Source organism: Rhinoraja longicauda, chromosome 6, assembly GCF_053455715.1.
Source record: "Rhinoraja longicauda isolate Sanriku21f chromosome 6, sRhiLon1.1, whole genome shotgun sequence".
Lineage (NCBI taxonomy): Eukaryota > Metazoa > Chordata > Chondrichthyes > Rajiformes > Arhynchobatidae > Rhinoraja > Rhinoraja longicauda.
This window is the reverse complement of record NC_135958.1, coordinates 12,679,087-12,700,022: the sequence shown is the minus strand read 5'-3', so window position 1 is coordinate 12,700,022 and position 20,936 is coordinate 12,679,087. Positions and strand designations below refer to the sequence as shown.

The 20,936-nt window shown below is 45.6% G+C and overlaps 1 protein-coding gene across 7 annotated transcripts in view; it reads left to right on the top strand.

Moving 5' to 3' along the window:
• The window catches only part of nlrc5 (NLR family, CARD domain containing 5), a 123,491-nt gene extending 115,205 nt beyond the window's left edge, over positions 1 to 8,286 (top strand). For all 7 annotated transcript variants that reach the window (XM_078401661.1, XM_078401663.1, XM_078401666.1 and 4 more), the window contains 4 exons: positions 111 to 194; positions 3,036 to 3,119; positions 4,389 to 4,472; positions 8,066 to 8,286. In XM_078401661.1, the coding sequence (XP_078257787.1) occupies positions 111 to 194; positions 3,036 to 3,119; positions 4,389 to 4,472; positions 8,066 to 8,162 (349 nt within the window). In that variant the 3' untranslated portion in view covers positions 8,163 to 8,286. The remainder of the gene's footprint in view (positions 1 to 110; positions 195 to 3,035; positions 3,120 to 4,388; positions 4,473 to 8,065) is intronic.
• Positions 8,287 to 20,936: the final 12,650 nt, after the last annotated feature.

Below are 20,936 nucleotides of genomic sequence, written 5' to 3'. Positions count from 1 at the left end.
GGATGCTGAAATCTGTGGACTATGTTCTTCCCCAGAAGGAGAAAATGGTTTCTATTATCCAGGCTTGGTCACCCGATGGGATGTACTAACATTAGCATTCTCTCTTCCAGCCTACAGTTGAACAGGGTGGATAACAGCATGGCTAAAGAGCTTGCAACAGGGCTTGTTTGCTGTCTCGCTCTTGAAGACATCATGTAAGTGTTAATCTCTCTAATGCAAAGTGTGCGGGTGCCTCCTTGCAGCTGCATATTCAAATTACGGCAACCTTTGGCTTCTTGCAGTTGTCATGGTTTTAATTAACAATATCAAACTGGCTGGCGTTGTTAGAATTTAGTTGCATGAAGGTTCAATTTGCCAGATTCCACCCCACTTCTCCCCCTCCTCAAAGACTCTTATGTAAATTCACATTTTCTAATTTTGTTTAGAATGAACCATTGTTAAAAAAGCTAACGAGCTTCCTCTCTTCTCTGAGTTTGGTCGTGGTGGAGCAGGCTATATTTTCGTTTTAGGTGCTAACCTCCCTGCTGCCATAAAGTGTCCGTGCCGCACATCATTTGAAACAAGCTGCGTCAATTTGAATTAATAGAGTCATACAATATGGAAACAGGCCCTTCGGCCCAACTTGCCCATACCAACCAACATCCCATCTACACTAGTCCACTTGCCTGTGTTTGGCCCATATCCCTCCAAACCCTGTCCTATTCATGTACCTATCTAATTGCTTCTTAAATGTTGCGATAGTCCCTGACTCGACTACCTCCTCCGGTAGCTCATTCCACACACCCACCACCCTTTGGGTGAAAAAGTTACCCCTCAGATTCCTATAAAATCTTTCCCCCTTCGACTTAAATCTACAGAATGCCCTCTGGTTCTCGATTTCCCCACTGTGGGCAAGGGACTCTGTGCATCTACCCGATCTATTCCTCTCGTGATTTAATAAACCTCTATAAGATTAATCTCTACAAATATGTGATTCACCCATTCCCCAAGCTCTGCTTTAACAGTTGACCATAATCTGTAAAAGGAAATGTTGGACTGATGGTCATTTTCCAATTCCTCGCTGGCAGAGTGATTTATGAGCCAGACTTTCATTGATAAAGTCAATGACACCAAAGATGTCCATCTGTACAGCTCATCCCATTCTCCAGTGCCATGCTAGAATCAGAGTCAAGCTGCCATAAACAATAGGAAAGGCTCGTCATTCTTTCTTCAGTCTCCTTATAGGGGTTGTGCAGGAAAGAACTGCAAATGCTGGTTTGTACTGAAGATAGGCACAAAATGCTTGAGTAACTCAACAGGTCAGGCAGCATCTCTGGGGTAAAGAAATAGGTGATGTTTTGGGTCTGAACTCTTCCTCAGGCTTCTTGACCTGCTGAGTTATTCCAGCATTTTGAGTCGATCTCCCTTATAGGGGTTGAATGAATGAATGAATGAATAAGTTTATTGGCCAAGTATGCATATACAAGGAATGTGCCGTGGTGCTCCGCACAGAAATGACAACACAAACATACAGTTAACAATTAAGAATAAAGCATAACCACATCAAAACAATAAGGATACAACATTACGGTCTAAACATGTGGGTGAAAATAAACCAGAGCAAAAAAGAGACTACAGACTTTGGTTATTGAGTAGAACTATCACTCGTGGAAAAAAGGTGTTTTTATGTCTGGCTGTGGCTGCTTTGACAGTCCGGAGGGAAGTGCTTCAAATAGATTGTGGCCAGGGTGAGAGGGGTCAGAGATGATCTTGCCCGCTCGCTTCCTGGCCCTTGCAGTGTACAGTTCGTCAATGGGGGGGAAGGTTGCAGCCAACAACCTTCTCAGCAGTGCGAACGATCCGTTGCAGCCTCCGGATGTGGTCCAAATGTATGTTTCTCATTTGGACTGATGTTCGGTTTTACATTTCCTGACCACATGGGCAATGTGCCTAATACATCCCGCCACAATTTATGCATTACTTACATAAGGGATGTGGCACAGAGAGAGAGTTATACAATATGGAAGCAGGCTCCTCAGCCCACCGAGTCTATGTCGAGCATCACCAATTTACACTGACCCAACATTAATCCTGAAGAAGGGTCTTGACCCAAAACGTCACCCGTTCCTTTTCTCCAGAGATGCTGCGTGTCCCGCTGAGTTATTCCAGCATTTTGCGGTTATCTTCAATAACCAGCATCTGCAGTTCCTTCCTAATCCTGTTATATTCTTCCCTCGTTCCCATCAGCCACTCCCCCCCCCCCCCCCCACCCCCGACTTTTCCAGTCCCCCACACACGAAGGGCAATGTGGTAATATGTCAAGGGCCAATTCACCCACCAACTAGCATGCCTGGCCATTAAGAGAGAGACTGCAGTATTGCCTTGTCCAGTCACAGCATTGAAACAGGCCCTTCAGCTCACCATTAGGAATGGAGTAAACCTGAGAGGAGGTTTGATCGGGTGCATTGGGGGGAAGGATGGCAACTGATTCAGAAGTTTCAATCTCAATGACCAAGAGGTCCATGGTTCATCTCGTGCTTTTTGGAGACAAGGTTTACAAATATAGTTCATGGTAGGGAAAAAAGACGAGAGTTTTATTTGTTTTTTGGAACAATGAGTAGTTTTGCACACAGAGAATATCTTTCTAAGGGATTAAGTTGTGTTCCATTCGGAAAAGTTAAAACAAGAGCCTAGGGCCATAGACTTTAGTGTATCACAACTCACAATGTGACCTCAACCCATGTAATCTTTTGAGAAGCAGGGCCTTGGGAATGCAAATGGATCTACAAGATCGAGGGAAGAGCAGGCCTGTGGTGTTAATTCAGCAAGTTTTCCGTGCAAATCTTGCACGAACGTTGTTACTTGAAATTTCTCTGAAGGATAAAAGATATTGAAACACTGCCTTCTACTTGGAGCAGAGATACAAGCTCCAGATCACTCCCATTGCTCGGAGAAGGCTGCAGACAGTGCATCCTGCAACGTTATGACAGATCCTGAAGGAAGATGTTCGCGAAAATATAAAGCTGATCATTTTTTTGTCCTGCTCTTCTTTGCAGCTTGTCCTGGAATAACATCAGTGACGAGGGGGCAGCCTGGCTGGCCGAGATTCTGCCCCGAATGCGGTGTTTAAAAAACCTAGAGTGAGTACAACATCAAGGTCCTGTGACAAATAACGTTGGTGGGGCTCTGCGTGGGTTCCTGGGAAGTCAGTTTGTCACATAAACTATTGAATATGAGAGTCCATTTTTGCTGCATAATGTGAGGGAATCTCTTCTTTAGCCCAGCGTCCATTGGTTTCCACGGGGATTAGAAGTTAAAGCGGAAAAATAGTTGTATTTAAACTATTTTGCTTGATCCTAACATTTTACCACCTATTGTGTAATTTATTCACTCAATATTTTTAAATGTCTCTCAATGTTAGAGACGTTGAAACACTGTAAAAATCAATGACAGCATTTCCAGCTGGTTAAGTACTGCTCGAAACTTTGATGGTGGGTGGGGAGATATGTTGGGAACAGAGCCTTATTATTGCACTGCCCCCAATGGGCAGGCCCTCTACATCTAGAAGGCAAGCCTCACACTGCCAGAGACCCCGGTTCGACCCTGACCTCGGGTGCCGTCTGTGTGGAGTTTGCATGTTCTCCTTATGACCGTGTGGGTTTCCTCTGGGTACTCCGGTCTCCAAAAGAGTTGGACCTAATTATATCTAAAGGCTGCTTTCTGGACATAGCTACATTGTCCGTGCAGATTTGAGGTAAAGGTGACCTGTTTGAAAGGACATGCTCGGGACCTGGGAGTAGAGTTGGTGAAGAAGAGAGGAAGAAATCAATATGGGAATGTAGCCATAGGAAAAAAAGGCAATGGCCAAGAGGACAACAAGGAAGCCAGTTCCTCTACGACCTGATCCACCTAAACCTTTGGATCAAAACGTAAGACATTCTTGGACCTGCGCAGGTACAATAGGCAACCACAATGCATCAAGTACTCTGCAAATAAGCAGAATAAAGTATATATATGAATTAAAGTTTTTATGTGAATTAAAGTATATATGTGAATTAAATCGGTCAGTATATCCTGAAAAAATATTGGTGCGCCGAACTAGATTGCAATCCCATTTTCAACACCATAACCTTTGATTTAGGTTTGGATTCTGAATGCGTTGATGCCTTGGCCCTTTGAGCAATTTTACATTTGGCTATCTGCTTGCCTGCTGCTGTTTGTACAAAAAAGCCCACCCCATTGAATAGTGTTTAGACGGGTTACATTCCCATCAAATCTTGGCAATCGAATCAAGAGGCTCTCTCAGCTGCCTTCACAAAAGACCATTCTCATTTTTGGCACGTGCGGGCCCTCAGTTGCTGTTCAGACATGGATGGTATCCTCGGTAACATTTCCCCCTTTTTCCGCAGCCTGGAAGGGAACAACATCACGTCAGCTGGAGCCGAGAAGCTGGCAGCGAGGCTTTGGCAGTGTTCCTCGATTGAGGTCATACGGTAAGTTTTGGATGGAAGTTCATGTTATAAAGTGTCTCCTGCACCAGTGGGACATGTAGCCCTGAGAGTTCAATGATTCAATGATACTTTGTTGTCACATGTACCTAGGTAATGAAATGCTTTGTTTTGCATACAACCCGGACTACTTCTTGCGTTTGAGGCAGCAGAAATTATGTAACACCCTCCAGACGCTGTAGCCAGTGCAATGTGGTGTTGTCAAGGGCCGTGAGGTCTACCCCTCCACCAGGGGGATGGAGGACAGTGCAGTTGAAAATGACGTGCTGCGCTGTTTGCTGGTCTGCTCCACACACGCAGGCTGCTGATGGACGCAACCCCCAACGATGCATGTTGGTGTTGAACCGGCTGACCCCTGTGCGGAGCCGGTTCAGGGCGACCCACTCTTTGCAGGGCATGTCCGAGCCGGGTGGGGCTGTGGTGTTCGATGCGACAGTGAATTGAGGAGGTCGCGATGTCTGTTCCCAGCTGGTTCTCCATGCTCCTCGTATGTTGAAACCGGAGCCACAGAGGGGCGCTGCATGGTGGGAGAAAGGGTGACAAGATGACAGGCGTTGAGGTCCCAGTTGCTGTGAATCCTGGTCGAGGTGGTGCAAAGGATGTTTGGCATCCGATGGGGCCTTGCACAGCAGTGAAGAACCTGCGAGCACCGGCAGGAGATCCGTCGGAGTAGGGCGTCGGCAGCCAGTGATGATCCGCATGGTGTCGTTGAGGGTGGCATCTAGCTTGCTGGTATGAGCGCTGCGGCACCATGCTGGGGCGGCGTACTCAGCGGCACTGTACACGAGTGCAAGAGCACTGGTTCGAAGAGTAGATGTCCTGGCGCCCCATGACGATTCCGGCCAAGCATCATAGGAGTTTGTTCCGTGCCGAGACTTTAGCACGGAGAGCTTCAAGGTGTTGCTTGTAGGTCAGCTGCCGATCTAGTTTCACCCCGAGGTATATAGGAAATGGGTTGTAGGGTAGGGGTGACCCATTGAGGGTGACGGTTAGCTGGCGCTGAGCTTCCTTGTTGTTCAGGTGAAAGGCCGTTGTGGTGGTTTTTGCCACACTCAGTTTTAGTCTCAGGTCTTAAGGTAGCCCGCGACAAGTTCCATATCCGCCGAGAGCACATCCTTAACATTTGACCAGCTCTTGTCCGAGTGCAGTAGGGCCAAGTCATCTGTGTATCCATACTTGCGCGAGGTCGTGCGTGGCAGATCGCTGATATAAAGATTGAAGAACATGGGGGCCAGTACCGAGCCTTGGGGGACTCCGTTTCTTAGGCATCGCAGTCGGCTTGATTGTCCGTCATTGGTCTTGAGTACAAAACTGCGGTTGGCAAGGATGTTGGCAAGGAGCCGCACTAAATGGCGATCAGGGATGGTTCGGAGGAGCTTCAAGATCAAGCCCCGGTGCCACACAGAATCATAAGCGGCGGTGAGGTCCACCAGTGTGATGCCCGTCTTGTCACCCTTTTCGAAACTGTCTTCGATGTCATTGGTCAGCTTGACTATTTGGTGGGTGGTGCAGCGTCCACGCCGAAATCCGGCTCGTTCAGCGGGTAGTTGAGGGTCAACGATTGGATCGAGCCGGGCCAGGAGAAGCCGTTCGAGGAGCTACTACGGGATACAGAGGACTGAGATGGGCCGGTAGTTCCTTGGGTCGTCCGCAGGCTTGGTTGGTTTTGGTAGCGCAATGACGGTGGCTTTCCGCCAGATCTTCGGAATGGACTGACCAATGAGGCAAGAGAAGTAAAACTCACGGAGCCAGGCCAGGCATTCCAGTGTTTCAGGAAATCTGGGGGGATGTTATCAGGACCCTGAGCTTTTCCACAACCCGGTAAAATAATATAGCAGACTTTACCTACGCAGTACACAAGTGTTGCCAGATTTCTGGTGTCGACAAAGTTACAAAAGTTCATCGAACAGTCCAGTTTCTGCCTGCTGCTGCATGTGGCATTAGATAGCCCATGCCTGGTCCCCCTTCATTCTCAGCGGCCTGAACATAGAATATGGAACAGTATAGCTCAAGAACAGGCCCTTCAGCCCACAACGTCTGTGCCGAACATGATGCCAAGATAAACCAATCTCATCTGTTGTACTTGATCCATGTCCCTCCATATCCATGTGCCCATCGTAAAGCCTCTCAAACATTCCATTGTTCCAGTTGATTAAACGTGAGATTGTGGTTGAGGACCTCCAGTTATGACACCATCGCTAATAAATCTCAGTATTCCACCCATAACTGTAATTTCAGTTTTCATTGAGCTAAAGCTACTTTTCAAGTACCTGCTTCATTATTCATTACAATCATGGTCCATCCTAGGTCACTGGATGCCAATGCCGAGAAGTCATTTGAGGGGAAATTATCCCTCACTCTCCACACTTCTCATCATTGACCCAATTTAACTGGACTGATTGGTCTGATCCAGGGTGGGGAGGAATCTGCCTACAGACAGGAAGTGACACAGCTGGCATCCTGGTCCTTCGTAGCAACCTGGAGCTTAATGCTCTTAAGACAGTGGAATTGATAGTAGACTTTAGGAGAGCCCCCCTCCCCCCACTCACCATCAACAACACCACAGTCACATCTGTGGAGTCATTTAAGTTCCATGGAACCATCTTCTCCAAGGACCTTAAATGGGGGGGGCCACCATCGACTCCACAGTCAAAAAGGCCCAACAGAGGATGTACTTCCTGCAGCAGCTGAGGAAACACAATCTGCCACAGGCAATGATGGTCCAATTCTATACTGCCATCGTAGAGTCTGTCCTCACCTTCTCCATCATGGTCTGGTTTGGCTCAGCCACCAAGCACGACATCCAGAGGCTGCAACGAATCGTTCGATCAGCTGAGAAGGTTGTTGGCTGCAACCTTCCCCCATTGATGAACTGTACACTGTAAGGGCCAGGAAACGAGCGGGCAAGATCATCTCTGACCCCTCTCACCCTGGCCACAAACTCTTTGAAGCACTTCCCTCTGGAAGGCGACTCCGGACTGTCAAAGCAGCCACAGCCAGACATAAAAACAGCTTTTTTCCACGAGTGATGTTCTACTCAATAACCAAAAGTCTGTAGCTTCTTTTTGCTCTGGTTTATTTCATTCACATGTTTAAACTATGATGTTTTATTCTTAATGTTTTATGCTTTATTCTTAATTGTTTATTGTATGTTCGTGTTACTTGCAAGCGGACCGCCAAGGCACATTCCGTGTATGTGTACATACTTGGCCAATAAACTTATTCAATTCAATTTAACCCAATCCACAATAAATTCAAAGCTTCATTTCAAAAGTTTCCCAATTGCAGTAATGTCTTATAGTTAGTATTACTAATGGTAAATGTTCAGGGTCTTAATCTGAAATATTGGCCTAATTCCTTCCTCCTGCACAGATGCTGCTCGACCCGCTGATTTCATGCAGCAGTTTGTTTTTTGCTCTGTTAATGTTCAAAGCTTGCATTTTTTTTTCTCCAGCCCATTTCACGAGGGTCTGAATCGGGATATGCCTATGGCACTGAGGTCTATTGCTTTACAATGCTGTGGGTCAGACTGAGCTGAACTTGGTCATTAACCAATTATTCCTGTCCTATGCCCGCAGATTGTGGAAGAACAATATTCTCAAGGGGAGAGCACAGAGCCTTCGGGAACGAGACTCAAGATTACATTTCTTCTCGGTTTACAGCAATGCTCCATAACACTGGGAGATCTTCCAAATTTAAGTTAAGATTCCAACCTTAAAGTGGAACCCATTCCTGTCCTACCCAACTAAATGGACAGTTTCACTTGATTCTGCACATGCAGTGTTAACATGGAATATTATTTGCACTATTTCATGCACTTTCACTTAACAATTTTAATATATTGTTTTTATTTTCACATATTTTTACACTGCTGTTGTCGAAAGCTATTTTGTACTGAACCAAATAAATGGTATTGTTTATTTAATGAATTTGTCCCTCTTTATTCTCCCTACTTAGTTTTCACATTGTGTGTGCGCAATTGAGTTCCTGAGAAATCAACAGGTCACTGTGTACACTTTAAAGATGGGTCTTGGATACCAAGCCTTTTCCTGCCTATCATTCCAAGCCCCTTCTGTGGAGCTTTGACCTCCCTCCTGTGAAAGATCCCTGGCAGCAGGCTTGATCCTAACCAGCCTCTCTAGGCCACTAGGTTCGCCACATGCAAGGCAATCGCTGAATTTCCATTGTTGAATGGAATTGCTGTGCTTTTCTTTCCTTATATAAATAAACATTCAATTGTAGTTGACATTCAAATATATCACATTTCAAAGAAAACTTCCATTAATTTGAAACGCAAACTTTACATCAAATAGGAATTTAATAGTGAAGGGTCTTCACCCGGAAACGTCACCCATTCCTTCTCTCTAGAGATGCTCCTGGTCCGCTGAGTTACTCCAGCATTTTATGTCTATCTTCAGTGTATAACCAGCATCTGCTGTTCCTTCCTGCGCCCTTTCAAGTACAGTGGGTGTGAAGGATAAGCATTTCCCTTGGTCAAATTTCTTTCCTATTTAACATTGTAGAATATTTAACATTGCAGCTGTGGAGAAAATTGTTGATACATAGCAGTGGCAATTTTTAGTTGTATTACGCCTCCAGCACTTTTATAGATCGACTTTAAGGTTAGAGGTCTGTGGCCTCTTTCTGCCCAATCCCTTTAGGATTTTGCTGGGTGTAGATACTTCTTCCTGCTTTTTGTAAACATTCTTTCCCTTCATTCTTGCTATTCCATACCCGTTTAGAACTAGCGTCTATTGAGGGAGAAAAATACAGTGCCATTGTGTTCCTGCACACAAGATCTCTTCACCAAAAGCAATTGGCCAGCTTAACCCAACTATGTTAAGTGTCTACATTATAATCTGTGTCAAGCCTCCTCAATCTATCATTCTCATATAACAAAGATATTCTCAACAGGCAGAAATCAAGCAACATTCAGACACAAATGATTGAAATGGAAGCCGACCAACCAAAAGAAAGTCAACAATAGATCACAGTTGCTGAGGTAGTGCAGTGTTCAAGACCCTAATGGTTATCAGGGGAAGAAAACAAATTTTGAACCTGGAGGTCAGGTTTTAAGGTTCCTGCATCTTTTTCCCGATGGTAGTAGCGAGATGGGAGGATGCCCAGGACGTTGTTGGTCTTTGGTGATATTAGCTGCCTTTATGAGACAGCACCTCCTGTAGATCTCTTCGATGATAGTGTATTTGTCGAAGTAGAGAAGTTGATGACTTCCTTTGTGACTACATCAATGTGCTGGGCCCAGGACAGATCTTCAGAGATATGTACGACCAGGAACTTGAAGGTACTGACTCTCTCCACTGCCATCCCATTGTTGAAGACAGGTTAATTAATCTCCAGTTGATTTGATGAATGAAAGGATTTAACAAGGTTAATTTCAGGAATGAGCGGGACAAATGAGGAGCAAATATATTGAAGAATCCATTGTGAAGTTTTTGCAACAGTTGCCTTATGTGATCAGTGACATCTTTGCCCCATGATCAGGGCTAGTACCAGTTTCCTCATCTAGATAGATGTTCATTATAAGCATAGTCAGTAGGTATTATTACAAAATACAAAGTTATCAAAGAGGGACAGAATGTTTTAGAGGTTGGTACATGTTTCAGTGAGCACTGATGGACATGCAGGTTTTCCAAAGTTGATGGCTAGTTTAGTTTATTGCCACACGTGCCAATGTACAGTGAAATGCCTTTGCTGCATGGTAACCAGTCGGTGGAAAGATTCCAATCGAGCTATCCATACTGTGTGTAGATGCATGATAAAGGGAATAGTGTGAATGATGTTTAGTGCAAGATGAAGTCCAGTAAAGTCAGATCAATGATATTCCGTAACTCTCCAATGAGGTAGATAGTAGCTACTGCAGGTGGCATGCTGTTCATTAGCTCAGATGATTAACAACAAACAACATCCAGACGGTGCCCATAGCTCAGGGATCTGTAGAGGCCCGTAGCAGCCAGACATCAAGCAATCTTAGGCCTCGTTGTAATGTTACAAACTTGCATTTAGTGAAGCAGTCAGCGTCATGCCTTCATCGCCCCAAAACTGAAATTCTGCTAAATTCCTATTCGGAAACACAGCCTACCTTTAATGTTGGAAATAAAACAATACTATACTCACATACTACCTGCCGTTGCTCGACCCGATAATAGCGCATGGACGCATAATCTCCATCATCGTTCAAGACGCAGAGATGTTGTGTCCAAGAATGGCAACATCTCTTTTCTATGCATAAACCGCCCACTTCCTGTCACATCTTTCTCCGTGGGAATTCACAATGGCAAACGAGCCTTCATTATGGACCATTAACGCAACAGGCTTGAACAATATTAACCCTTATAAGCTCAAAGCTGACACTATGCCATCGCATACACACGAGATTGCATGGGGTTTGACCAACCAACAATTTTGCTATATTTAAGTGACTTTAATTTGCTATATTTATGTTACGCTGCAAGAGAGATTTGAAGGCGCTCGACATCGATGTGGAGTCCTGGGAGAGCCTTGCAGCTGACCGTAAAAGGTGGAGAGGTACCCTGAACCAACATCTCAAAACGGGGGAAGAGAAACTGATGAACGCAGCAGCAGACAAGCGGGCACGCAGAAAGGAGTGCAGCAACTTCAACAGTCCAGAGACCACACACATATGTGACCTTTGCGACAGAGACTGTCACTCCCGCATTGGTCTCTTCAGCCACAAGTGACGCTGCTCTAGCCGAGGTGTGGAGCAAGCAGCCAACTAGGATGCATCAATCATGGTCAGCCATGACCGAGGGGGCCTAAGATCAAGTGACTTTACACAAATAGTGTTTCGGACACAAAATACATTCCCTGAAAGTGTGGAAGAATAAGACTTAAAGGCGGCTTGATTGAAATGAAATTCAGGGGAAGACATGTGAAACTGTGGAAAACCCCAAAATGCTGGAGCAACCCAGCGGGTCAGGCAGCATCTGTTGTGGGAGGGAATCTACAATAGATCAATGTTTTTAACCAAGGCTCACACATTTTGACAAATCAGATTATTTGAGAATCGGAACAACACAACGTGGAATCAGGGCGGTCGACCCTGAAACAGAACAGATGCCCATTCTAAACGAGTCCCATCTGCACGCATTGGTCATTACCCTCTTAACGTTTCCCCGTCCGCGTACTGTCCAAATGTCTTTTGAAAGGCGTTATTGACGGCAGGTCAGGTACGGTCTATTTTTGTGTGTTTTTTTTATTGGCTTAGTAGAGATGACAAGTCAGAGAGTGGAATGCTCCTCCTGCAGGATGTTGGAAGTATAACAGTATATAACAGTATAACAGAACTTTATTGTCATTCGGTATAAATACCGAACGAAATTTCAGCAGTCACAAGACACGGCAAAAAAGAAAAGAACACAGGACACACGACCCCAACACAAACATCCATCACAGTGACTCCAAACACCCCCTCACTGTGATGGAAGGCAACAAAACTTCCACTCTCTTCCCCCCGCACCCACGGACAGGCAGCTCGACCCCTACCGAGGCAAACGACACGCACAGCCCCCGCGGCCGAGCCGCCCCGGGCACCGAAACGTCCCGTGGCCACACCGGGCGATGTTAAGTCCAGCGGCCGAGCCGCGCCGGGCGATGGAAGGCCCCGCGGCCGCTGCTAAGTCCCGCGGCCGAGCCGCACAGGGCACTGAAACGTCCCGCAGCCGAGCCGCGCCGGCGATGTTAAGTCCCTCAGCCGAGCCGCGCCGGGCGATGGAAGGCCCCGCGGCCGCGCCGGGCGCTGAACCGTCCGCGGCCGAGCCGCACCGGGCGATGGAAGGCCCCGTGGCTAAGCCGCACCGAGCGTTGAACCGTCCCACGGCCGTACCGGGCACTGTTAGGTCCCGCGGCCGAGCCGCGCCGGCGATGTTAAGTCCAGCGGCCGGGCCGAGCCGCGCGGCCAATGGAAGGTCCCGCGGCCGAGCTGCGCCCCGGGGAAGAGACCTAATAAAAGAAAGGTTTCCCCCCTACCCCCACACCCACACATACACAGCCAAAAACAGAAACAAAAACCATCCCAACACCGACACAAAGAAAAAAAAGAAAAAAAGACAAACAGACTGCCAGAGAGCCGCAGCCGTTAGGCGCAGTCACACGTGACCAAGTCATAAGGAATAGGAGTAGAATTAGGCCATTCGGCCCATCAAGTCTACTCTGCCATTTAATCACGGCTGATCTATCTCTCCCTCCTAACCCCATTCTCCTGCTTTCTCCCCATAACCTCTGACACCCCGACAGGGGGACTTCCAGTGATCATGAGGATGACACCTACAGGAAATATGTTCAACTGCAGCTCATTACAGACCATATAATATGGAAACAGAACTGCGGTTGGATGTCCTCTAAATTATCTGGTTACTAGAGTGCGAGTGTGACATAGATAGTGATAGTGAGATGGTCACGCCTAAGTACAGGCAGAAAGTAGATTGGTGACCACCAGGAATGGCAGGAGAGAGAGCAGGAATGCCCTGGGGGCATTCCCCTTGACAGTACTACTGTGCCTTTGGATACTGTTGGAGGGATGACTGCTCAGGGGAGAGCAGCAGCTGTAGTCAGGTTTATGGTGCTGGGCCTGGCTCTGAAGTACAGCGGGGACGAGAACAGTCGAGTAGATTCATAGTGATAGGAAACTCATTAGTTCAGGGGACAGACAGGAGATTCTGTGGCAGCAAACAATACTCCAGGATTCTGTGTTACCTCCCTGGTGCCAGGGTCCAGGATATATCCGAGCAGCTGCAGAACATTCTCAATGGAGAGGGCAAACAGCCAGAAGTCATTGTGCACATTGGCACGAATGACATGAGTAGGAAAAGGCATGAGGTCCTGTGGAGTGAATATAGGGAATTGGGCAAAAGATTTATAAGCAGGATCTCAAGGGTAGTAATCTCCGAATTACACCCAATGCCATGAGCTGGTGAGGGTAGGAATTGGAAGATAGGACTGATGAACACATGGCTCAAGAGTTGGTGCAGGGGGCAGGATTTTTAATTTTTTCAACCATTTAGACCTTCTGGGCAGAGATGACCTGTACAAGTGACCTCGACTTGAACTGGAGGGAATACCAATACCATTACAGAGTTGTTCGCTGGTGGTATTTGGGAGGGTTTAAACGAGGCATGGAGGTGGGAACCAGAGTAATAGACAATAGACAATAGACAATAGGTGCAGGAGTAGGCCATTCAGCCCTTCGAGCCAGCACCGCCATTCAATGTGATCATGGCTGATCACTCTCAATCAGTACCCCGTTCCTGCCTTCTCCCCATACCCCCTCACTCCGCTATCCTTAAGAGCTCTATCCAGCTCTTTCTTGAAAGCATCCAACGAACTGGCCTCCACTGCCTTCTGAGGCAGAGAATTCCACACCTTCACCACTCTCTGACTGAAAAAGTTCTTCCTCATCTCCGTTCTAAATGGCCTACCCCTTATTCTTAAACTGTGGCCCCTTGTTCTGGACTCCCCCAACATTGGGAACATGTTTCCTGCCTCTAATGTGTCCAACCCCCTAATTATCTTATATGTTTCAATAAGATCCCCCCTCATCCTTCTAAATTCCAGTGTATGGGATGGGAAGTAGAGGTTAGGACCAGTAAATCTCAAAGGAAGGAGACAGGGACAGGTGAGGGAATGTGGTGAAGCTGATGGGCTGGAGTGTGTTTATTTAAATGCAAGTATTGTGGGGAAAGCAGATGAACTTAAAGCCTGGATCAAAGCTTGCGACTTTGATGTTGTGGAAATGTAGTGAGACAGACACAGTGGGCAACTCAATGATCTGGGATTTTGATGTTTCAGATGTGATGAAATAAGGTGGTGGTGTTGCTATATTAATCAGGGAGAATGTCATGGCGGCCCTCAAAGAGGACAGATTGGAGAATCTGTCTATTGAAGTGACATGGCTAGAATCTAGCACAAAACTAGGAAAGGTGCAAGCACTCTAATGTGATTGTGCTCCCAAATGCCAGCGAGGGATACAGCAACATATATGCAGACAGATTACCGAAAGATATCAAAGGAACAGGGTTTTCTTAGAGGGTGACTTTAGCTTTTCAATTTTGACTTGGACTTGCTAGCTTCAAAGGCTTAGATGGAGCAGAATTTGTTCAGTGTATCTGAGGATTTTGTGAAACAGTATGTGGATAGTGCAACCTGAGAAGAGAAAATACTGAACCTTATGTTGGGAAATGGGCCTGGCAAGGTGACTGGTATTTCAATGGAAGAACATTTTGGGGATGGTGTTCAGAACTCCAGAAGGTTTCAGATTGTTTTGAACAGGGATGTCTGGACCTTGTAGGAAGGTACTAAATAGGAATACTGCAAATTATAAAGATATTAGGCAGGAGGTCGGGAGGGTAAATTAAGAGCAGTTGTTATTGGGGAAGTCCATATCTGATATATGGGAGTCGTTTAAAGACCAGTTGATTAGTTTTAGTTTAGTTTAGTTTAAAGATACAGCGCGGAAACAGGCCCATCGGCCCAACGAGTCCGTGCCGAATAGCGATCCCCATTAGCTAGCACTATCTTACACACACTAAGGACAATTTTACAATTATACTAAACTAATTCACCTACAAACCTGTACATCTTTGGAAGGTGGGAGGAAACCGGAGATCCTGGAGAAAACCCATGCAGGTCACGAAGAGAACGTACAAACTCCGTAGTCAGGATCAAACCTGGGTCTCTGGCGCTGTAAAGCAGCAACTCTACCCACTACGCCAGCGTGCCACCCTTCAGAAGGAGGGATAGGCAAAAACGTTTAAAATTTGATCAAAAAGAAAAAGGAAGCATAAGCGAGCTTTAAGAAAATGAAAATGGACAGGGCCTTTGAGAAATATAAAGTAAGGAAGAATTCAAGCAGGTAATTAGAAAGGCAAAAAGTGGCCATGAAATAGATTTGGCGAGTCAGACCAAAGAAAATATCAAGGCTTTTTATACCTTCATTAAAGCCAAGAGGGTAACTAGGGGGAAGGTAGGAGCATTCATGGATAGAGGGAATTTGACTTTGGAGTTAGGGGATTTTAGTGAGGTGCTAAACAAGTAGTTTGTATCTGTTTTCACCAAGGAGAAGGATATGGAGGACAGTGAGATCAGTGTGAATACCAATATGTAAAGGCAGTTTCAGATCAAGAAGGCGGAAGTGTTGGGGGTCTTGAAGAGCATTAAGGTGAATAAATCCCAATGACCTGATCTGTGCCAGGTTATCGAGAGAGGCAAGAGAGGAGATTGCAGGAGCTTTTATAAAGATCTTTGCATCTTCTCTAGTCACAGGCAAGGTTGTGGTGGACTGGAGAAAAGGAAATGTATTACCTTTCATTAATAACAATTACATCCATCCTTTTTAAAAAATATATTCAATGTAAGTTAATGTAAGAAAATAACTGCAGATGCTGGTACAAATCGAAGGTATTTATTCACAAAATGCTGGAGTAACTCAGCAGGTCAGGCAGCATCTCAGGAGAGAAGGAATGGGTGATGTTTCGGGTCGAGACCCTTCTCAACTTACAACTGTTATGTTCAGCACGGCATTCAGATAAAGTACACTCACAAGTTCGTTGCCTGAATCGCGCCAGCCTTTATTTACCCAGCGTTCTCGGCTAAAGGAACACCCACTCATTAACATGGCACATGAATATGCATGAATACATTACACTGCTCTCCCTTTTTTTAAGTATTAAATCCAAGTACTCAGTTACAATTTTGGTGTTGTGATACTTGATTTAAACCAATACCTTTATCCATATTCACAAAACTTCAAATGCTAAACATAACACATTTATTTTACATATTCACACATTTTCGTTTTACTTGTAGAGTGAGGTGTCTAACTTACAAATTTAACCTAATTACTGGTTTGCGGTTCCTGCCTGATTGTCTATCAGTAACAGGTGCAACAGGCGTAACAGATGTACGTGTAGACTCAACTGTTGGCTTGTTTGGCTCTATGTTAGTACGCTGACCTTGACTAGACAAGTCTGTTTCTTTATCTGTACTCACTGGATTTTGTGTATCAACCACAATAGTCTTTTCTAACTCACTTTCAGATGAATACTCAGGGATTAGGAATTCATGCTCAGTTTTTGGTTCATCTTTGGCTGGAATCATTTGATCCACATGAACACTTTTGATCTTGTCTCCAACATCCACTAAGTATCTTTTTGTTCCGCACACTTCCACTATTTTCCCAACATCCCATTTGTCTCGACTGGACCTGTTGGGAGGACTGAGCACACGAACTTGCTCATCTGGCTTGAAGTTCCTCTCCTTTTTGTGGAAGTCAAAGTGGTGTTTTTGACTTAACTGTTTTTGCTCAACTCTCGAGGCCAAATTGGGTTGAACTAGACTTAGGCGTATTCTTAGCCTTCTCTTCATCAACAGTTCTGCAGGTGAATAACCCGTAGTTGTAGGTGGTGTGGTTCTGTACTTCAGCAAGAAACTAGCCAAACGATGTTTCATGCTGAGCTTTGAACTACCCTGCAAAACCTGTTTCTTGAGAGCCTCTTTGACTACTCTAACAGACCTTTCCGCCGCCCCATTGGAGGCTGGATGTATGGGGGAACAAGTGTGTGTTTTACCCCGTTACGCTGCATGAACTCTTTGAACTGTTCTGAACGAAACTGAGGTCCGTTATCAGAAACAAGTTCTTCTGGTAAACCATGACATGCAAAAATCGATCTCAACTCGTCTATGGTATGCTCAGCAGTAGTGCTTGATCCCACATGCTTAGCCTCAATCCATTTGGAATGACTATCTACTAGTACCAAAAAATTATCATTACCCTTTTCACAAAAGTCCACATGAACTCTCTGAAACGGTCTACTTGGCCATGACCAGGATTGCAGTGGTGTTTTTGGTGGTTTACTCTGGCAATTTTGACACACACTACATTTGCTCACCAGTGACTCAATGTCACCGTCTATACCAGGCCAATATACAAAACTTCTGGCAATTGACTTCATGCTTACTATAAGAAAATAACTGCAGATGCTGGTACGAATCGATTTATTCACAAAATGCTGGAGTAACTCAGCAGGTCAGGCAGCATCTCGGGAGAGAAGGAATGGGTGACGTTTCGGGTCGAGACCCTTCTTCAGACTGGTGGAATTTCATGCTTACTATGCCAGGATGTTCGGCATGAAGTTCGTACATAATCTTGTTTCTTAAAGACTCTGGTACAACCACTCTGTAACCCCACTTTATGCATCCCTGCTCGCATGATAATTCATGGCGTCGATTATAGAAAGGCTTCAGTTCCGAGGTTTATCCACTCTCGACTTCAGTCCAACCATTCAATGTCTGTTCATAGACACTCTTCAGCACAGTGTCCTTCACCGTTTCAGCTGCAATTTCTGTTGCAGTCACTGGAAAGTCTTCATCTACGACTTGCAGTGTGTAGATTGAGTTCTCGCTTCCCACATCAGAGTTCTCAAGGGGGAAACGGGACAACGCATCTGCGACTGCGTTGCATTTGGAACTTCTGTACTCCACCTTGTAGTCATACTGGGACAACAGAATTGCCCAGCGCTGCATCCTTGATGCCGCCATGGAAGGTATAGCTGACTTGGGACCCAGTATCATGAGTAGTGGTTTGTGATCAGTCACAAGGGTGAATGGTCTGCCAAGAAGAAACTGGTGGAATTTCTTGATTCCAAACACAATGCTGAGTGCTTCCTTTTCTATCTGTGCATAGTTGCGCTCACTTGGTGATAGGGTGCGGGAGGCAAAAGCAATAGGCTTTTCCTGTCCGTCATCCATTACATGGCAAATCACTGCACCTACACCATAACTTGAAGCATCACAAGCAAGTTTCATCTCGCGCGTCGTGTCGTAGTGAACAAGGAGTTTGTCACTTGTCAGGTTTTTCTTGCAGATGTCGTATGCATGTTGTTGTTCCTTTCCCCACATCCAATTCTCACCTTTTGTAACAGATGATGTAGTGGCTTTAGCACGGTTGCTAAATCTGGAAGGAATCGTGCATAGAACTGCGCCATCCCAAAGAATGATCGTAGCTCTGACACATTGTTGGGTGTTGGAGCATTTGCAATTGCTTCAACTTTCGCCTTCACAGGGCGCAGTCCGTTGGAATCTACTTTGAGTCCAAGGTAGATCACCTCTGATTGTGCAAATGCACATTTGCTCTTTCGTAGTTTGACATTGTGGCAGTTCAATTGTGTGAGAACTTGCTCGAGTATCTCCAGATGTTCTTCCATGCCCACTGTGAATATCAGTAGATCATCCTGGTTGCGCACACAGTTCGGAATGCCTTGCAACATTTTGTCCATGACGGACTGAAAGATTTTCGGGGAAGATTTCACACCATAGGGCAGCTTTGTATATGAATACAAGCCCTTATGTGTGTTGATGGTCAAGCACTGCTGACTTTCTTTGTCAACATTGAGTTGGGCATAAGCGTGAGACAAATCCAGCTTAGTGAAGACTCTTGCTCTGCTAAGTTCTGCGTACAGATCCTGCGAGGTTGGCAAAGGATACTGTTCGTCGTCAACAGCTTGGTTGATTGTGACTTTGTAGTCACCGCATAGTCGAACAGTTTTGTCAGCCTTGGGTACAGCCACAACTGGCGTTGCCCAGTTGCTCTGGTCTGTCTTCATGAGTACTCCATTCTGCTCCAACCTGTTGAGTTCTTCCTCCACTTGTTGCTTTAGCGCATATGGTACCGGTCTTGGTCGACAATACACAGGTCTCACATCTTGCTGCAGTCGAATGTGTGCAGAGTATCCTGTTATTCCCGTGTAACTATCAGCAAATATTTTAGCATGTTTGCTTACGACATTTTCAAGACGTGATTTGGACACATCGATGCTGAAAATGTTCTTCCAGTCTAATTTTATTTTACTCAGCCAATCCTTTCCAAGGAGGGTTGGTTTATTTCTGTAGCTGGCCACTATGATGGGCAGTGAACTTTACAATTCATTTGTCCGCACGTCTCCAAGGCTTCGCCGGAGTAGGTTCTCAGCTTGACCTTGCTCTCGGACAATGGTGTCTGTGAGAACTTTGTTTCGTACAGGTCTTTGCTCATGACCGAACAGTCTGCTGCCGTGTCAATGCACATATCAATTAACTGTTCATTAACCAATAGTTTAATACGAAAGTCCTTGTCGTGGCTGGTTGTAGGCTTATTGACATCAGTTGCATGAATGATGTACAACCCAAGTTCATTGTCATCCGGGTTCATCTCTAAGTTGTGAACTCTTTTCTGGTGTTGTCGTGTGTTTCCCACTTTAAGCTTGGCCCGACATGCTGAGGCGATATGGCCTTTCTTCTGGCAGTTATAGCCCTTAGCTGTTTTGAACTGACAGGATTGGGCTGGGTGAGTACCGTTGCAACGATAACAACTGGCTGCACTCGGCTCCCCGCCATATTTCGGTTTCAGTTTGGCCCCTTTTGGATTGGCCATAGGCGCTGCTTTGTGTGTGTACACGGCCACTGCAGTATGTGGTGAACGAAACTCGCGAGCATTCTTTGATGCCATCTCCATTGTAGTAGCAATCTTGCATGCTATCTCAAATGTAAGATCAGGAGTGCTCATGAGTCTGGACTGAATTCGTTCGTCCATTAGACCACAAACAAATCTGTCGCGTAGTGCGCGTTCAAGAAAGGTTCCAAAGTTACAGTGCAACGTTAAGTTTTTCAAGGCAACAATGTACTCACTGATTGTCTCGTTTTGCTTCTGGTTTCTCGTGCCGAATTTGTAGCTTTCTGCAATTTCCAGAGGCTTTGGGTTGAAGTGCTCCTCCAACTTCTTTATAATGTCACTGAAAGGCACATCTTTTGCCTTTATGGGCGCAAGGATATTCACGAGTGTGCCGTACACTTCAGGTCCAATCTCCGTGAGCAGAATCGCTTTCATGTGTTCACGAACGGCTTTATTTGTTGCAGCCACAACCTCTCCTTCACCACTGGTCTCCGTGATGTTGTTTGCCATGAAGAACATGTTTGCTCTTCCATATAGGAGCTGAACGGCTCTCTACTTTTGTCAAAGATGACCAGGCTTCCGATGTAGCCCGTGGACGCCGCCATTTTGTCCCTCTCTTTTTTTTAAACAAAGGAACGAGGAAAGTTTTCTGCACAAGCTCAGATTTCCTGCCTGTTCTGGTGTAGCAAAGCATCTAAAACTTAGCAGTACAAAAGCTATGCTAGCTATGCAAAACAAACCGTCTCCTCCACAATCCCGTCCACGTCGCCAATTTTGTTATGTTCAGCACGGCATACAGATAAAGTACACGCACACGTTCGTTGCCTGAATCGCGCCAGCCTTTATTTACCCAGAGTTCTCGGCTAAAGGAACACCCACTCATTAACATGGTACATGAATATGCATGAATACATTACATAAACAATGTAAGTTAGTTACATTTTGCTGATGATACAATCGAATTGAACAAAAACAAAGACAAATTGGAC